Source organism: Panicum virgatum, chromosome 2N (genome assembly GCF_016808335.1).
Source record: "Panicum virgatum strain AP13 chromosome 2N, P.virgatum_v5, whole genome shotgun sequence".
NCBI classification, from domain to species: domain Eukaryota; kingdom Viridiplantae; phylum Streptophyta; class Magnoliopsida; order Poales; family Poaceae; genus Panicum; species Panicum virgatum.
Window position 1 is genome coordinate 38,030,632 of NC_053146.1, and position 19,551 is coordinate 38,050,182.

The 19,551-nt window shown below is 44.0% G+C and overlaps 1 protein-coding gene and 1 long non-coding RNA gene across 15 annotated transcripts; both read left to right on the forward strand.

Annotated features, from left to right (window-relative positions):
* Nucleotides 1–175: 175 nt before the first annotated feature.
* On the forward strand, nt 176–13,840 carry LOC120660365 (transcription factor tau subunit sfc1-like). 14 transcript variants are annotated; one of them, XR_005669557.1, is made up of 15 exons: nt 190–747; nt 853–1,039; nt 2,412–2,510; nt 2,605–2,695; nt 4,204–4,270; nt 4,410–4,452; nt 5,066–5,237; nt 5,365–5,463; nt 10,102–10,167; nt 10,605–10,740; nt 11,473–11,668; nt 12,123–12,241; nt 12,307–12,343; nt 13,075–13,305; nt 13,436–13,550. XR_005669557.1 is itself a non-coding variant. In XM_039938865.1 (14 exons), the coding sequence occupies exons 1-14, from the start codon at nt 550–552 to the stop codon at nt 13,640–13,642; spliced, it is 1,908 nt and encodes a 635-aa protein (XP_039794799.1). In that variant the 5' UTR covers nt 181–549; the 3' UTR covers nt 13,643–13,840. The 14 variants fall into 14 exon arrangements, 13 of the variants coding, with proteins under 13 accessions (XP_039794801.1, XP_039794799.1, XP_039794798.1 ...); XM_039938865.1 differs by lacking the exon at nt 12,307–12,343 and having other exon boundaries at nt 181–747; nt 2,412–2,507; nt 13,436–13,840; XM_039938864.1 differs by lacking the exon at nt 12,307–12,343 and having other exon boundaries at nt 182–747; nt 13,436–13,840.
* A 1,983-nt stretch (nt 13,841–15,823) lies between these two features.
* On the forward strand, nt 15,824–19,096 carry LOC120660367. Its single transcript, XR_005669558.1, has 3 exons — nt 15,824–17,289; nt 17,851–17,954; nt 18,902–19,096. It is a non-coding gene; the product is annotated as an uncharacterized LOC120660367 (long non-coding RNA).
* The last annotated feature ends 455 nt before the right edge of the window (nt 19,097–19,551 follow it).

The following is a 19,551-nucleotide window of genomic DNA, read 5'->3' on the forward strand; positions in this document are numbered from 1 at the left end:
GAATCTGGATCCTACTCCAACTGCGCCGCCCCATCTCCTCCGGAACCGGATCCGCTGCAGTTACCTCCCCTGCAGTTGGGTCACTGCCACGTGGGCCCCACGCGTGCAGGCCCCACACGCAGTGCCGCGTCGCCCGCTCGCCGCGCCGCCCTGCCTGCTCCTCCCCAGCCGCGCCGCCCGCTCTCCTGCCCCCGCCGTGCAGCCCGCCGTCCTCCGGCCCGCCGTGCAGCCCGTCGCGCCTCCCCAGCCGCGTCGCCCGCCCTCCTGCCCCTGCCGTGCTGCCCGCCCGCCCGTCGCCTCCCCGCTACGCTCGCCGGCCGTGCGAGTCCGGCATGAGGTCCTTCATCCTCGAGCGGCACGGGATCTGTGGTCCGAGCGAGGAGGCAGTGAGCTCGGGGAAGACGACAGCCTCGAGGCCATAAGCTGCTGAGCCCACTCCAGCGTTGGCATCCTTTGTGCTCTCCCGTGTTGGCAGGTTGCCTGTTCCGTGCGCATCGTCTCTCTGCTAGTCTGCTGTCTGCTGTCTGCTACCGCCCCTCACCGAATCCGATGGCTACACCACCCTCTTCCCCCACCCCCGCGCCGCCGGAGCCGGCGACCGAGCCGCCGTCCCCGTCCACCCTCGCGGATGGCGCCGCCTCCGGCACGCTCCCGGCGGCGGAGGCCTTCGCGGTGCACTACCCAGGCTACCCATCATCCCCCGCGCGCGCAGCCCGCACCCTCGGCGGCCTACCCGCCATCGCCAAGGTACTACTTGCCTACAACCCTAACGCCCCCTCTGGTTCCAACTTTGCGGCGCGTCGGATCGAATTGAAACTGATGTTCGGCCGTGCGGCTCCTCCTATCTCGCAGGTCCGGAGCTCCGACCCCAGCGCCCGACTGGAGCTCCGCTTCCGCCCCGAGGACCCCTACTGCCACCCGGCCTTCGGCGAGTCCCGCGCCTCCACGGGCCTAGTGCTCCGCCTCTCCAGGCGCAAGGGCGCTGCGCCGCCGCGCGCCGAGGTGGTCGCGCGCGTTCGGACCGCCTACCACTTCGAAGGTAAGTGCCCCCCCCCCCCCCCCCCCCCCCGCGCGGAGCGCGACATGTTCGGTGAAATGCCGCCTGTTCTCTCTTCGCTCTTCGTGTACACCCTTGTCCAATTAGACGCCGTGGTATATATAGGTCGGTCCACTATATCACTTATCTTAATATTTGTAGCAAGATGAATCTGGAGTGAATTAGGTGGCTAGGCAAAATTTGATTCCAGACACTCTTCAAAGGTTACATTTGCTACAACCACTAAAAAAACTTGTCTTTGCTATAAGACACTATAAATCTATGGTAATATGCTACTGGACACTACATCCAATATTATATTCGATTTTAGTGAAAAGCTATGGAAACTGACTAAATTACCCTCGTGTATAGCCTGTTCAGTTCTTTGCAATGAGTAAAAATAGGATCACGAACTGCATGGCCGGACGGCGGCACCTTCCTTCCTGCGGCGTTGACTCCCGGCCGGCGCGGCCCCCTCCCTACTACATCCTCCTGTGTCCCCCTCCTCCGGCGCACATTCTCAATCAGCAGTGCCGTTGCCCACTCACAGCGGCAGCAGTGCTCCCTCTACCGACTGTGGCGCTTGATCTCGCGTGGGGCTGCTCGAGGCTTTTGGAGGGGATTCATAAGATTGAAATTAGTCTTTTCTCTTCCAGAGATATTTGGAGCAAAGGAGTTATGAAAAGGGGTCAGATCCAAGGAAAAAAGTTCCCCTAGATTCTCAAGTCTCATCGGTGTGAACCATGCTTAAGGAATTACCATCTTTCCTACTCCCATGCTTGGTTGAAGTCATTGATTAGTATTAACTAGGCGGACAGAAACCAGTCTGTTGATAAGTAAATGTGGTTATGTGGGAACTGGTGCTGGTTAATCTATTAAATCTGGATAAATTGGTGCAAGGGATTCTTATGAATGACTCTTTCACTTTTATGCTTCCTCAGCTACCAATGCACAAACAGACTTTCTGTGTTTTGCGTCATTAGTTTGAAGTTTTACATAGTTTCCTATGTTTTCTTATCTTGTTGCAAACAGCACTGTCCTTTAAAGTTATTTGTTCTGTTCTTATGTTTTTTGACTGCATCCCGATGTCTCACCTGTGTTTGTTTTGCATCCTTGCATCCCAAATCGTCACTGAAAGGAATGCCAAAATTTGCATGCTATACTTGTTAACCAATGCAGATTAGAAAATGAATTTAATTATTTTGCTTTTCTAAACCATGAATTAGGTTTTCATTATTCTTATATTCTCTGAGAGTTGACCCCCCTCCCCCCCCTCCCTCTCCAATGAGTTTGATGATGTTTGAGTTTATGCATGTGATAAATTTAACATTGATTTATTCTATGTGCAAATTTGCTGATATACAGGTTAATGTAGGTATGGCAGATTTTCAGCATGTTGTTCCAGTGCATGCTGCACAAGTAAGAAAAAGAAAATGGTCAAATTCCCAAAATGATAATGGACATTTAGGTAGTGGTACGTTCTTTTCTGACATTCTTTATCTTGCAGATTACAAGCTTATTGTAATGTCGCCATTTCTAGTAAATATCTTCTTTTTACTGGATGGCAGATACGACAAGACATCAGGAAACAGATGATGGAGATGTCATGATGTTGGTACCCCCACTCTTCTCAGTGAAGGATAGACCCACAAAGATAGCGTAAGTTACATCAGTTGCTCATAGCAAATGAGTTGAATTTTGATTTCTTCAACTCAGTTGATATTTGCAATTTGTTTCATTGCCTTCCAAGGGATAGAAATTAGCCTCATTGTGGAAATTTGTTAGTGAAATTTCCAAGATACAAATTGTTATTGCGCGAGTGTACATAGGGTCTTTGTATAGATAATGTCTTTCACTGCTGACACCAGCCAAAGGTCTTGGTCTGTGATCAAATATCCCATTTTCTTGCTTTGAAAAGAAAAAAAAATGTTGCAGGCCCCTCTAAGTCCATAGTCTACATTGTCGGTCTGTGAGCCAAGAACTTAGAGGGGGAGCATTGGAGTGTATTGCTCACCTTTTTGCTGGCAGCTTAAGCTTAGGCATGAAATATTAGAGTTATGCCTTTCTGCTGAGGACACATGCATGTTGATCATGGCATCTATTATTAAAATAGTTTGGGTTAAAGTTTTGATTTGAAAGCAACAACCACCTAAATGAACATTTGGATTTAATGTACATGGCTTCTGATTGATTCTATATGGTTTAAAAATGTTCAAAAGTTCAAATAATGAGTGCAGCAATTGGCATGCTCGGGCTGGTAGGCGTCTCCCTTGCCTTGCCAGGATGCCTATGGCGTCTGCCTCAGGTGCAAGGCGTCCAAAGGCATCGTCTAGGCGCTGTGGAGGATGAGGAGGGCGCCATACATGGGTAGCACTTGGGAAATTGAGCGGAGCAGCAGGAAATTAAGGGGAGGGTGGAAATCGGGGCAGGAATTGGGTGGAAATCTAGTGGCAAAACCTGCCCAATCCTGGCTTAATTGTGAGGGAAACAGAGAAGAGAGAGGGAAGGAGAGGGAGGCAGGAGAACTCACGGCGGCGGTGCGGATCCCAGGCAAGACGGCGACGGTGACCCCTGCGCATCTCCACCTGCCCTCCACAAGGCCACGGCCCCGTGCGGCTCCACCTCCTCCGTGCCTCCGTGCGGACGGCGGACCTACCTCTGCTGGTCCACAGCCCTGTGCGCCCCTGCCTCCATGTGCCTCCTCTACTTGTCCATGGCCCCGTGCGGCCCTTTGCAGTAGTGCAATGGCCAGGCACCTTCAATCTCTAGTCTTCCCTAGTTCCCTTCCCTCTGCTCTGCTGCTCGTAGTTCCCTTCCCTAGTCCCCTCTGGTCTGCTGCTTGTGCTTGCCCTGCACTATGCCTCTACTGCCTGCTTGAGTAGTTGTGCGTGGCTCTGGAAAAGGGTGAATGTATGGTACAACAGCACAATAAAGTTATTAGTTATGTACATGCTACTAAATTTTGCTGTCATGGGTTTGTTTAGGATATGTCTATGGCATCGCCTCGCCGCACGCCTTATATGCCTAGGCATTGTGAGGGGGGTAGGTCGCCACGAGTCGCCTTAGCGCCTTAAGAACCTTGCCATGTGCTATTAGAATGTGTAAAATTTCATTTTACTTAAACCGAATATAAATTTGCCTAACACTTACTAGTGCAATTGTTCTAGGCTTCTACCATCATCAAATGCAGTATCTAAAAGCATGCACAGGGGAGTTGTACAAGAACGATGGGAGGTACATAATCTTGATTTACTTCCTTTATATCAATGGTTACTTACACAGCGCCATGGATACTTCTCAGAGATGCAGCCACTCTACCTAGTGGGAAATGGCTGACTGAATGAAGTAATTATTTCTTTTTCTTTGGTTACAGATGAAGGTTGGACCAACTCTTGCTCTTCCTTTCAACATTCAAGATATCCTTTGGGCACACATTCGTATGATATTGTGATCTTCATAAGTGGGCACATACTCCTTTGTGAAAAATCGAAACTTAAGAGGAAATGAATCAGATATGGGGAAAATAAAAAACTCCTCTTGGGTGGGAACGATCATTCAAGAGAAGAATAAAAACTAATATAAAAGAGAGTACAGACTTAATTCAGGGGGAGAAGAGACTGGTGGGCAGAGGAACCCACTCTGGGGCTAAATACGGGGAAGAAGTGTAATTGGTGTTATATGCATATTCGTATTGGTTCTTGAGGTGGTGGAATGTCAAGGACCAGAACCACAGCTCTGCAATAATGAGAATAGGCAAACTTATATGTGCTGCGGTTTTGCGTGCTCTTTTAGTGAGAACAATGCTGTGGTAATGACTCTGTTTCGTTATGACCAAATGCCTTGCTGTTCTGACATGAGATGACCTTCCAAAATTCACTTTTTTAATGTGGACAGCTTAGATATTCTTCTTAGAAAGCAAAATCGTTTCCCCTTCTCAAGGTTTGATTGCATTCCAGCCTCTTGTACCTTTGTCATGACGTAATTGCAATATTATTGCATTCCTTCTTTGTTACCTTAATTGACATATACTTGTTCCGGGGAAGATTAATTGGGAAGACCATGTACGAAAAAATTCAGTAGATTGGGACTGGCAAATGGCTGTCTGCAAATTGTTTGATGAGCGCCCTGTGTGGCCAAGGCAATCACTTTATGAACGGCTGCAAGACGATGGTGTGCATGTCTCACAAAACCAATTCAAAAGGTTTCGTTATTCTTCCACTCTTTTAGAGCTGCCTCATCATTTAGTTCCTTTGTTATGTCTTTCAATTACTATTTTCTTTACTCATTCTATACTCTTTTGGTTTGGATGCCCTTTTTTGTTTGCTTAGGCTTCTGTTTAGAGCTGGATACTACTTCTCTACTGGACCTTTTGGTAAATTCTGGATCAGAAGAGGATATGACCCTCGTAAAGATCCTGACTCTCGAATGTAAGCAACAGCTTCTTTGTTGATAGTATCGTGTTGTTTATTATTTTACAAACTGTTACTGGTTTGTGCTTTTGATTCAATTGCATTATTGTAGACATCAGCTGTTTCCATTGTTCTTTTTTTCCCAGCTGAAAATATGGTTTGAAAGTTCCATGCTCGGTTGGGAAACATTTGTACTAACCAAAAAGCATAATAAACTAACAACACTTATGCTTGCATTAACATGTTTTTGAGGTTCATTTTGTTTTCCGTATTGGATAAAGTGGTATATGCTTTAAACCTTCTGTCATTAGAACAGTGCTGTGAAGCCAATAGAGGGAGAAGAAGCAACAAGCATAATGAACTACTTAACTAGAAGGAACGATGAAAATATAATACAAGATCTATCTGTAATAGCCTACAAGAGTCCATTGTAAGGGCATGATACAGGCCCCAAACTGTATCACGTAGGGGTTCTACCCCTCCCTTTTTCTTCTTAATATATTGATGCGCAGTTCTCCTGCGCGTTCGAGAAAAAAATAATAATACAAGAACATCAAACTTTGGACTTCATAAGTACTGACAGTAGTATTGTCATTGAATTCTTAGTTTTCAGCATGCCATCTGTTCTGTTCATGTGAAAGAACACTGCTGTGTTACTAAAAACTTTCAGCTATACCTATGAAAATTTCCTGCATATGGAAATGGAAAATTTGGAGAGAAATACATCAACATCAACATCAACATAGCCTTTTTTCCCAAGCAAGTTGGGGTAGGCTAGAGATGAAACCCGAAAGAAATAAGTTCAAGGTTCAGGCACATTGATAGCTAGTCTCCAAGCGTTCCTATCCAAAGCTATCTCTTTAGAGATATTTCAGTCCTTAAGGTCTCTCTTAACCGACTCATCCCACGTCAGTTTAGGTCTACCTCTACCCCTCTTTACATTATCGACCCGCTTAAGAACCCCATTACGCACCGGCGCTTCAGGAGACCTTCGTTGGACATGTCCAAACCATCTCAGCCGATGCTGGGTAAGTTTCTCCTCAATTGGTGCTACTCCGACCCTATCCCGAATAACTTCGTTCCGGACTCTATCCCTCCTTGTGTGCCCGCAAAACCACCGCAACATCCGCATCTCTGCTACACTCAGTTGCTGGACATGTCGCCTTTTTGTAGGCCAACATTCAGCACCGTATAGCATCGCCGGACGAATTGCTGTCCTATAGAATTTGCCTTTTAACTTTTGTGGCACCCTCTTGTCACAAAGTATACCAGAAGCTTGCCGCCATTTCAACCAGCCAGCTGAAATTCTATGCCTAACATCTTCATCAATGTCGCCATCCTTTTGTAGCATCGATCCTAAATACCGAAAAGTATCCTTTTGAACCACCACTTGTCCATCGAGACTAACGTCTCCCCCCTCATGCCTAGTCGCGCTGAAATCGCACATCATGTACTCGGTCTTGGTCCTACTAAGTCTGAACCCTTTCGACTCTAATGTGCGTCTCCACAGCTCTAACTTCCTATTAACCCCTGTCCTACTCTCGTCAACTAGCACCACATCATCAGCAAAAAGCATACACCAAGGGATCTCACCTTGTATATCCCTTGTCACCTCATCCATCACTAAAGCAAATAAATAAGAGCTCAATGCTGACCCCTGGTGTAGGCCTATGTTAATAGGAAAGTCAGTGGTGTTGCCATCACATGTCCGGACAAACGTCGTCGCATCCTTGTACATATCCTTAATGAGGGTAATGTACTTAGTTGGGACTTTGTGCTTCTCCAAGGCCCACCACATGACATTTCTCGGTACTTTGTCATATGCCTTCTCAAGGTCAATGAAGACCATGTGCAAGTCCTTCTTCTGTTCCCTATATCTCTCCATCAATTGTCGTATTAAGAAAATCGCCTCCATGGTTGACCTTCCAGGCATGAACCCAAATTGGTTTTGGGTCACACTTGTCACTCGTCTTAGGCGATGCTCGATAACCCTCTCCCAAAACTTCATCGTATGGCTCATCAGCTTAATCCCACGGTAGTTAGTACAACTTTGAACATCACCCTTGTTTTTGAAGATAGGTACTAATATACTTCTCCTCCATTCATCCGGCATCTTGTTTGACCGAAAAATGATATTAAAAAGCTTAGTTAACCATACTATTGCTTTATCTCGGCATCTCCACACCTCAATGGGGATACCATCGGGGCCCATCGATTTACCTCCCTTCATCCTCTTCAAAGCCTCCCCGATCTCTACCTCCTGAATTCTCCTCACAAAACGTCTGTTGGTATCGTCAAAAGAGTCATCTAACTCAAGGGTAGGGCCCTCACTCTCCCCATTAAACAACTTGTCGAAGTACTCTCTCCATCTATCCATGATCTCCTCATCCTTCACTAGCAGTCGATTTGTCTCATCCTTAATGCATTTGATTTGGTTGATGTCTCTTGTCTTCCGCTCGCGGATTCTAGCCATCCTATAAATGTCCTTCTCCCCTTCTTTCGTGCCTAGCCGCTGATACAGGTCATCATACGCCTTACCCTTTGCTACATTCACAGCTCGCTTTGCAACCCTCTTCGCTAATTTATAACCCTCGATGTTGGCTGCACTCTTGTTAAGGTGGAGGCGCTTGTAACACTCCTTCTTCTCCTTAATAGCCCTTTGCACCTCGTCATTCCACCACCAGGTGTCTTTCCCCTCCTGTTTGCCTCCCCTATTCACGCCAAACACCTCTGAGGCCACCTTCCGAACACATGTTGCCATCTTTAGCCACATGTCATCTGCGTCTTCTCCTTCTTCCCAAGGCCCCTCACCTAGCATCCTTTCCTTAAACGCTTGTGTCGCTTCCCCTCTAAGCTTCCACCACTTTGTTCTCGCAATCTTGGCACGTTTGTCCCGGTGGACACGTACCCGAAGACGAAAGTCCGCCACCACAAGCTTGTGTTGAGGGACAACACACTCCCCAGGTATCACCTTACAATCTAAGCAATCACGTCTATCCTCCCTCCTAGTAAGGATAAAGTCGATCTGGCTCGAGTGTTGTCCACTACGAAACGTCACAAGATGGGATTCCCTCTTCTTAAACACGGTATTCGCTATCAACAAGTCGTAGGCTAACGCGAAGTTCAACACATCCTCCCCCTCTTGACTCCTGCTACCATACCCAAAACCCCCGTGCACTTGCTCGAACCCTACATTAGTCGCACCCACATGGCCGTTGAGATCTCCTCCTATGAAGAGTTTCTCGCTGGTAAGCACGGTACTAACCATGCTATCTAGATCTTCCCAGAACTGCATCTTGGTGCTCTCACTAAGGCCTACCTGAGGGGCATAGGCACTGATCACATTCAAAACCGAATCTCCAACTACCAACCGGATTAGGATAATCCGGTCGCCTTGCCTTCTAACCTCTACGACTTTATCCTTAAGGCTCCTATCAATCAAGATGCCTACATCATTCCTACCCGGAGTTACTCCCGTGTACCAAAGTTTGGAGAGAAATATTAAACTTTTATTTTCTCTAGTTATCTTTTATCTCTCACCATGTACACTCTTGATTGGCAAAAACATAAATAATATTTGGAACACCGTTCACTGAACTGTCAAGTTGTTACATTACTGGTTTTATAAAAAGGAAATACTGCATATAAAATCGCAGATTTTAGCGCCACTTGCAAATACCCCCATAATGTTGAATAGTTGCATTCAAAATCATCCATATTTCTTATTGCAAAATCTAAGTCAAAACTCAAGTTGGTTTGCAATGCTTACACTACTCAAAATCAAAATCCAAAACTACCATTTGTTGCACTTCAAAAGACAAATTTCTCATGATTTCTTTCACCATGGAGCTTACGCTGCACCCTCTGAAACTCTAGTACCACACCATCGAACAGAGAAATCAAGCTCAATGGATTGCACTTGAGCACATGATGCATTCTTGCCACTCGATCTATGCAGTACCGATCCGGCCCAAAGGGCCCAGCCCATAACAGTCTATGATTTATAGCTGTCTCCTTCACCATCAATTATTCATTTTTTTCTTGTAGAAACTGTTTCTATTTTTCCTTTTAAAAATTTCTTTTCCTTGGTTATCATACAGGACTAGAGCATGTTGTTTGCAACAGATGGTATTACCACTATAACATGTTCTTTTCAGTAAAGTTTACTGCTAATGCTTAGAAACTGTGAACACAAAAGTAACTAAAAATAATTTGAATTCATCTGAACTTATTCTCCTTTTGCACCTAGTTCACTTTCTGCAAAAAAAATGTCTTCAATATTAGGTGGCATCTGCACCTTTTGAAATTGAATTATGATATTAAACTTTTCATAAAATATTATTTGACTTCCATCTAAAAAAACTTTTCTTCTTGGGTAGCAAATTGGCATGCTTACATGGGTGGTATCTTTTTCTTTTGAATCAAGTAGCTCTCTAGTCTCTTCTGCTATATTCTTTTTTTTTTTGTCTCCCAAAATTTTGTTAGGTAATATGTCTTTGCATTGGAGTATTAGAAGATTAATATGTTACATCTGAAATTTGGAGGCTCTAAAATGAACGAACCCAATGTTCAAAGATTATTATGGTAATCTTTTCTGTGTATTTTGTTTTACCATTTGACAATACTGTATCAGCTGAGATGTTTTTTGTTTGCTAGATATCAGAGAATTGATTTTCGTGTGCCTCCTGAGCTAAGGAATCTTCTAAGGACAAAGGATTCTGGGTGAGCCATATTTTTCCTTTTAGTTAGTAGTTGAAGTAATTTCTATTGAAGAACTTTGACGACTAATCTAAGTAGATTTCCAAATGGAACAAACAGTGACTGTGGTACAGCAGGGACGGGGCGAGCGAGAGTGCCACTCCTCCCCTGGTGACCTGGGCATGGAGGCAGCAGCCCTAACCCTGGTGGGGCTGCTGCCTTCATTTCGGCTGGCTCATATGGCCCATAACAAGATGATTGCTTTGTCTATCAGCATCTTTTTATTCGTTCTTGATGGCTCCGTATGTGTTTCCTTTCAGAAAAAAAATTTCTTTCAGTGCAACTGAGAGCTATTGTTTTCCCTGGTCTGCAACTCAATATGAGGGTGTTTTTCATTGCTGCTTGCATTTGTCCCCCTTGCTTGTACATGTCTGTTTCTTAATGTGTTTTGGTACTTGCAGATCTCAAAAGTGGGCAGAGATGTGCAAGCTTGAAGTGATGCCATCTCAGAGTTTCATCTTTCTGCAATTATTTGAACTGAAGGATGACTTTATTCAAGAAGAAATTCGAAAACCTTCTTATCAATCAATTTGTTCAGTGAGTACCCGGACAATTGCGTTCAGGCTTTATTTTAGTCTCTATACTACTTAGAAATTGTGTCTGAACTCTTCATTATTGCTCATTCACTTCATATCCACTACGGTCGATTAATTACATGATATTTGTGCTTTCTGGGATCTGATGTTGGTATTGATATCAGAAGCTCATCGTAAAGAAACATTAGTAATAGCTAATTGTTGCTGTAGCAATTATTATTATTTTTTACTATCTTTCACCAGAGCACATCAAGTATTCCTGCACTCCAATCCTTGGACCATCATGTGACTATTCATGAAAAATTATGACAAGTTTTGGTGATGCAGATGACTATCATCAAGCTGCTTACAAAATTAAATTGATTTGTTCAATGAGAAACAAGAATAACTTTCAGATTTTTCATTAAATTGTTTTTTATGATTGCCTGAAACTATTATTCTTTGTTTCTTCTTTTATAAGTACTGTTTGAAGCTGATTTTTTTTGGAATCTTTGATGATAGCATTCTCTAAATTCTCAAAAATATTTCCTGACTATTTTATGTGGCGTTTAAAAATCTTTGAATGTTGAAGTAAGGGTGCACTAGATATTCTCCATCTTTCGCCAATTTTAATTTAGACCAAGTTTACTCCACTTTGCTGTGATTATTGTCTGTGCAGCACCTTATCTATAGCTAGTACCCAGATTATCTTTGCGCTATAATGTATGCTCCAGAATAATTGATTCCTTTGTAGCATTTTACAGGATGGTTTTCTAAGCCAATGATGAAAACTCTGAGGTTGCAAGTGAGCATAAGGTTCCTCACTTTATTACCTAGTGAAGAGGCAAAAAGCTTGTTGAGGAATGCCCACGAACTTATTGAAAGGTCCAAGAAGCAGGAAGCCCTTTGGAGATCTGAGCGATCAAAAGAGGATAAGCATGTTGATGAAGGTCTGTTTGATTTCATCTACTTCTTATCACTAGTTAAATGCATAACTATTAGATGTATATAGCTGTATTCGACTTGTATAAGTCATGTAATTGACTTGTACTCCAAGCCTATACAGCCTATATATACAAGAGGTCACCCCACCTCCTAGGGTGTGTGGTGTTTTACCAATTCTCTACAATAACCTTTGATTTATATGAGCGATGTGCAATCTGAACATATTAACAACATCTGTGGACCTGCCGAGCTACACAAGCAGTATGAATATATTGCTGCTTGGAGCCTTGGACAGCTTACAATATTATCAAGCTAATTTGTAGTTTTTGTATGCACATAGTGCAAGTTCAGACCAGATAGCTTACTTTCCATACAAAGAGTATTGCAATTGTTCTTTCTCGGGAGAGACACCTTAGCACATCTATCCTGGTTGATAAGTCCCCCTTCTTCTCCCTATAGAAGCTCCTGCCACACATACTGGAACTGAGGATCAAGTTGGCCTTAACAAATCTGATAGTGAAGATGTAGATGACGAAGAAGAGGAAGAGGAGTCGGATGGTTATGAATCTCCACCTATGGTATGTCATCACCTGCAATGATTTCCCACTATATGCTACAACTTAACTTATTGTACCTGTTGTAGGCAGAGGGTTTTTGTGATTTCACCTTGGATGATTCCTGTATCCTTTATAACAATAATCAATCAGTTTTGGTTTCTGTTCTCACTATTTAATGGTGAGCTGGTTATATTCATAGTTATGTTCATAATAAAGTGCCACATTTAATTTCAACATTTATTGGAAATTTGGAGATTAAAAATGGTGAGAATTTTTTATTTCAGCCATCCCATGTATGATAGTAGTAACCTTTTGGATCTGTACCTGTCTACCTATCAAGCATACATCTTTCGTGTCCAAATAATGAGCTCAGAAGTAATGAGCTCAGAAGTGATCCACAAGTCTTCTTCCATGACAGTTAATAGGTTTTAGTTTTCTTTCTCTCGGTGTTCCCATTCGCTCTGTTTTTTTAGATCAGCTTTGGTGTCTTTTTGAAATGTCACATTGCCATTTATTATTTTTCTTTGATACCATTAACATTATTATGTTGGTTTTTAAAAGAAACACAGCAAAATGTAAACGTGTTATGGGTTTCGCACGTCTTCAGCAATTGGGTCATATGAATTGATTTTACCATGTGCTTAATTTCTGATAAACACTATTCTGTCAGATATGACATTACTACCTGCATCCTTATTTTCTGCCAAGGTAAAATTGTCTAGGTTCTTGTTCCATGGCAATATAGGTTCAACTTTTATAGCGTAACAGAACGTTCTACATACAAACCTATGCCTCAATCCAAACTCACCCTTTGATGAGGTTCCTAGTTGTTTTTTCCTATGACCTGTTATCAGATGCCCTCGGTGAAGGCTTCTCCAATGGATACCTCGAAAAAGTGCTGCGCAGCTTTCCATTGCAGGAAGATGGCCAAAACAGATCAGCTGATGCCCCTAATGCTGATGGTAGTGATGGGGAGTTTGAAATTTTCGAACAACCCAGTGACGATGAGTCTGATGGTTAGATTGGTTTTCATGGGAGTTAATCTCCCACAACTTCAATTTTGCAAGCACATAGATCAGATGCATGTAAGAATTGCATTTCATGGCTTTGTTAAATATCCTTTTTGTTTCGTTGGCCGTTGGGTGCTTATGACCTTACTAGGCATTACTCCGTGCTGACTAATCATATAATCCCGACACATCGATCAGCCAACAGTCCAACACCGTCGTCGTGGAATTGTGCTATGCCGTCAGAAAGTCATTAGACTCTTGCTGTTTGCCGGCTCGTTACAACCTGCAATTCTCGGGTGGAGCTGGCCGAAAAAAAAAAAGCATTTGGTACAGCTTCTCAGGTTATTTGGGTTTGAGGATAGGAGCTCGACCCAGCACAACACATTCCCAGTTTGTTGGGGTTGAATGTTGAGGCCTTGTTTGGATGGCTAAAAGGGACTAAATACTTTCCTAGGTGTGATAATGAGCTAAACATGAGCTAATTGTAGACTAATTAGATCTGATGGGATCCAACCATCAATTAGTTGCACAAATTAGCTCACAGTTAGTATATGTTTAGACCTATTTCGCATCCAAATCCGAGGACTAAAAACTGGTCCTAGTATCCAAACGTAGTTTTGAGTATATCATGGCAAGATAAAACTGCATCACTGAATTGTCTATAATTTCATTTTCCTAGGCTCGAATAAGGTTTAAAATTCCACCGAGAATCATGTCTCTTAACCATGTAAAACTGATGATCGGCCTAAGAGAGACGGCAGTTGGTTGAAAGGTTTTTGAGCGAAATCTTATGGTCGCGCTAGTCAACTTGAGGGTGGTGTACCAGGTCTTACGATCAGCACCTTTGGCAGGACTCTGAAGAGTTTAGAATTGGTTGGCTTTTAAGCCACAGGAAACAACGAATACTAGCACCTTTGACAGTTTGATTTGAATGACTTCTAAGTCACAGGAACACAGGAAACAACGATTATACGGGGTACAAAATAGAAGGAACAAGTAATAAAAAAGATATACAGCCACTTTGTGGCTATTAGATTACTAATTCATAATTTTTGCAAGCAGTGGCGAACCCAGGGCTCGATTGGAGCCCGGGCAAATCACAAGGATCTCATATAGAACTGACAAACTATAGTTTTGATGACTAGCATCTTACACTTGTTGCACCGGAGCTGAGGTAGGTTCCTGCCTAGGGATGCCAGGCCCTAGGCGCGGCTAGGGGTGGTAATGGGCCATGGCCCTATGGCCTCTTCACAGCCCAATAAAGCCCTTAAAATTTTTAGTTCAAAAATACATATATTTAGAGCCCGGCTCTTTTAGGGCCCGATCCTTAGATTTTCTAGTTCAAAATGTTGGGCCCTTTACCACCCCTAGGCGCGGCACTAATCGCAAGCTTACTTCGTCCTCATCATTGATTCTTAATAATCGTTAGATCCATCCATAAGTGCCATTTGAAGTGGTGGCCTGTATGTAGCCAGATACTTTCTTTGTCTCAGAATAGATATTATGTTAATTTCTCCTAAGTTAAACATTTTTAACTTTAACTTTGAATAGCAAAAAAATATAAAGATTGATAGTATAAAAACGATGCAAGTATATTCATAATAAAAACCAACTATCATAATGTGCAATTTTTTTATTTAAAATAAATTACTTTTAGAAATATTTTTGGTCAAAATCGAAAAAGGATTAATTTAGAACAAAATCTAAAATAAAGTACTCTTAGATCTCATTTGTTGGATATGCAAGACGGATGAAGAAGCATTCTTGTTTTGTGTTGTATGTGGAAAAACTTGTGTCCCTATGCTAAAAGGTGATTTATATTTCACTTTTTTGGTATTCGTAGAGGTGAGGGTTCGTACATATTTGTAAACAATTGTACTGTGTTTCGTAAGAAAGCGTGGCATGCCCCTTATCCCAAACATTTTTCAGGAACGGAACAACAAACATCATCCCTGCCATGTTACAACATTTCTCAACTAGCGTACTGCGTTTCTCGATCCACGTTGCTTGGGCGACTTGGAGCAATGAATCATAAGCCAGGCATAACAAAGCGGTTGTCCTAAGTTTATCCCAGCAGCCACAATGAATCATGAGACTGGTTCAGCTAAGCTTACTTCGAGCTTCATAGTTGATTACCACAGAGAAGTGCTGCACAACGGCACAAGTTATGCGCCACCCTTGCAGGCGAGAACACCAATATCTATCTATCTATCTATCTATCTATCTATCTATACTATAAAAATCGAAAATAATTGAAAATTTTTCTCACCTAAATTGGGCCCGCCATACCCCTCACGCCGGACCCACGTGTTAGGGCTAAGGGAGGTGGGAGGGGATGGAGACCCATAAAAATCGAGAGTTAGGGGATGTTTCTGTCCAAAACTCGTTTATTTTTTCACCCGATGATAAAGATAAAAAATAATTAAAAAAATTTCTCACCTAAATTGGTCCCGCCATATTCCTCATGCTGAACCCGTGTGTTAGGGCTAAAGGAGGTAGGAGGGGATGGAGACCCATAAAAATCTAAAAATCGAGAGTTAGGGAATGTTTGTGCCCAAAACTCCTTTATTTTTTCACCCGAGCCCGCGTACCCGTTCTCAGGGCCTTCTCCTTTCCCTCTTTTCCCTCTACTCCGTGCCACGGCCCGTTGGCCATGGCCGCCGCAGCCTCCTCCCGTCCTCCCGCTCGCAGCGCGCACGCCACCGCCTCCTTCTCTCCTCCCGCTCACAGTGCGCACGCCACGGCCGCCACAGCGTGCTCCCCTTCTCCCGCTCGTCCAGCGGCACGATGCCCCGGATCTCCACTCACCGGCGTGCTACCTGGTCTGCAACCCGGCCACCGCGCAGTGGGCGTCCGTGCCGGCCTCCGGCTGGGTCCCCACCGCCTCCTAGCAGATGATGTGGCTGGATCCCCATTGCCTCCCAGCAGGTGACGCGCACCTTCCTGCTCTTCGACGCCGCCGCTTCCCAGCACGCGTTCCACCTGCTCCAGTTCTGGCTGGACGAAGAGATCGAGGCCGAAGAGGACACGGACGAGGAGGTCGAGAACGCGGAGCGGGAGGACACCGAGCACGAGTCCGAGTCCAGCCAGCGATCCCGCTCCAAACTTTCTTTTTCATCCACGTGTTTGATCCGAACTGCTTTCCCCCTACAGATTACATATTGCAAATTTGACCATAAAGAGTTGTGATGGAATTTTGCCGGCCGCCGGAACGTCGAGGTCTGGGAGGCGGCCCTGAGGACGCTCGGCGTGGGATCGGCGTGGGAGCCTTCCTCTGCGCTCAGGCGGCGCCGGCGCTCCTTCCTCTCCTCACGCGCGGCAGCCTTACCAGCCTCATGCTGCTCATCCCATGGCCCCTCAGCGGCTCAGCCCTTATCCTCTGCTGCGGCACGCGTTTGGGCACAACGCGTTTCCTGTTGACTGTTTAATTATCTGGTTGCTCTTAGTGTTTTGTTGCAGGCTGTGGGGGTTTCCAGTCTTCCAGGGGAAGGTATGGGTAATTGTTTGAAGTAAACTGTACCATGCTAATTTTGAGACAGCCACTTTATGCTGAAGAAGATTGGAAGCATTGCTTATAGTCGATTCTTGAACATTGTAGCATATATCGTACTATGAACAATGCAGTGAGCAATAAGCTCCCTATAGAATAATCGTTATGCTGAACATTGCAACAGACTTTCTGGTTGGTGCTATGCGAGTGTTTGATTGATGTGGCATAATGATGAGTCATGCTGGTTCCAGGTACAGGTCCGCATTTGATGCTAAGAAAATTCCACAAGGAGGATACACACTTCCAACTTTTCTTTCTTTGAACTGTAAATCATCGACATAACAAAAGGTGCTTCATCACCCAAGGTAGCAAGAACAAGGTGTTATGTTTCGAGAAATGCATAATGCACATCAATTTCATTCAGGAGTCTATTTGGGTGACTCGGTGCTGAATTGCAAGGTTGATGATTCTGCCTGGCTTGCTGTTGATGCTAATAATCATCTGCTATCAGCCTCTGCTAGAAGGCCTTGGTTCAAGAATTCAGGTTATGCTTCTACAAAGATTTGAAGGTCAGTTCACAAAAGAGATAACGGATGTACTTAAATTGATTTATTCCAATTCTAAATATAAGCATCATGGAGGCTTCACAGATTTGCCAAGATACTGCATTTGATTTCTACCTGTATAGCTATGCTGGCATTCAGGTTGGGTGTCCCTGTCCAATTACTGAACTCCGTTTACTCTTTTGGAGTGTTCTGATCCATCCAGTGCAGTGTTACTTGGCTATAGATCAATTCTAGATTTATATGTTGATGAACCACAGCATTGGATCTTGACACATGATTGTCAATTAATTTGATCGGTATTGCACAAATAATGGCAGCACCTTTATGAGAAAAGTGGCAAACATAAGATTGTTTTTTTTTTACGGAGGGACGAGCACAAAAATTAATTGAGCAATGAATTGCTTGGTCTCTTTGCTCTTTCTTTGATAAAAATTGTGGCAAAAAAATCTTGGATCCATCAGCAACTCTTCATGCATCTCTCATATGCACAAAAGTTATATTCTTAAAAATTTGAGAGGTGAACTCAATATTTAGTTTTCAGTCATACTAATCTGGACCATGCAGAGAAGGGGAGAAAAGGGGATGCTTGAATCTGGAGTTATGCGCAACATCCTTAATAGTTGAAGCAAAAGAAGTTAAACTGTCAGGATCTGGCTTCAATAAAGTAGGTGGGTGAGTTATTCTCGGATGTATCGATCCTGCCAATATGAACAAATCACTGCACCCTCGCTTAGGAAGTTAGCAGGATCTTACATGTGCTTGAGATTAAGCATGATTGACACAACAAAGTCCATCCAAACCTGAATTTGATATAGTACGTGAATACAAACTACTTTCTTTGTATTTGGTAACTGAATGTGCTTGGCCACACGCTTGGATCGAAACTTCTTAAAGGTAAAAAAAATTGTGGAGCTCCGCAACAAGGGGAGGTCAATTGTTTGGAATCGACTCCGAACCAATCTGATCCCACACAAAAACCATATTGAAGCTATGCATAGTACTGCATACTCCTAAGTTTTTTTTACCGTATCAAAGTGACACGCACGTGCATTATTACTAGTAAAATCATAGGTTGCTAAAGATTGGTACAAAATATAGCATGAAAAACTTCCGGCCTAAAGAACCTACAGATCTGGATGTCCGATGACTCGAGCATGCAAGTGGCCTCAACTTATTGATGATATAGGGAAAAAAAAGTAAAATTTGTGGCTGCTGCGATTCGAGCCCAGGTCTCCACGGCCACAACGTGGAATTCTCACCACTAAACTACAGCCACTTACAGATTATGACATACCAATCATAATTTATAACCTTCTAGAGTACTGGTCCAAATGGGCAAAGACAGAACTGCATATGCGGGACAATAGACACCTCGAAGTTGGGCCTTCAAATGTGTACACAGTCTGCATGACTTCCACACCAGCACCATCGCCTCATTTTCATTTGTTTGGTTACCTACACCATCAATCGGTAGACTCCTGCTTGTGTATTTCTGAGATAGTGTTTCTTTTTGGCCAATTTTTTTACTGCTGATATGAATCGGAATTGCTTTTCATATTCAAATTTAAGAATTGCTTTAACATTATTTGTTTTTCTCTGTGTTTTGTATCTCTAGGCGACCTGATGGAAAAGCATATTTCAGGGGGAATATCGTGCGAAAATGGAGATTACCTGATCGAGTAGCCCTAGAACCTAACATGCGAAGAGGATCTTTTGTGGCTCTGCACGACTGTAGCTGCAATGAAAGTCAAAATGCAAAGTACAATGGCGCTTTCACCAATCGACAACTCACTTAACGCGTTTGTTTTCTGTAACACCTTAAAATTTACCTTTTAAAGTATATATCTAGCTTAGTTCTCTAATTTACAGGATTCAAATAGGAATAATTGTGGAAATTTCAAAACTCATCATAGGCTCCTCTGGCCCCGGCTGGTCCTCCCTTCGCAACTAAAAGGGGGCACGCCATCCCTCCCTCCTCCCCTATAAAAGGGGGCACGCCCCTGCTCGTGCGCCCATGAAGGCCACGCCCCGCCCTAGCCGCCGGCGAGCTCGGCCCCAACGCCTATGGCCCTCTCCGTCTCCCTCCGCTCAAGCCAACCCCACTAGCCGCTCGCCCATGGTCCCCTGAGGCTCCTCGACCAGTTTCCCCATCGCCCAGCCGCCAGAGCTCCTGTTCGTCAAGCCCCCTCCTCCTGACCATCTTCGACTCCAAAACCTACACCACATCAGTTGTAGGTGAGGTCCTGATGCTCTCTTGCCACCTCC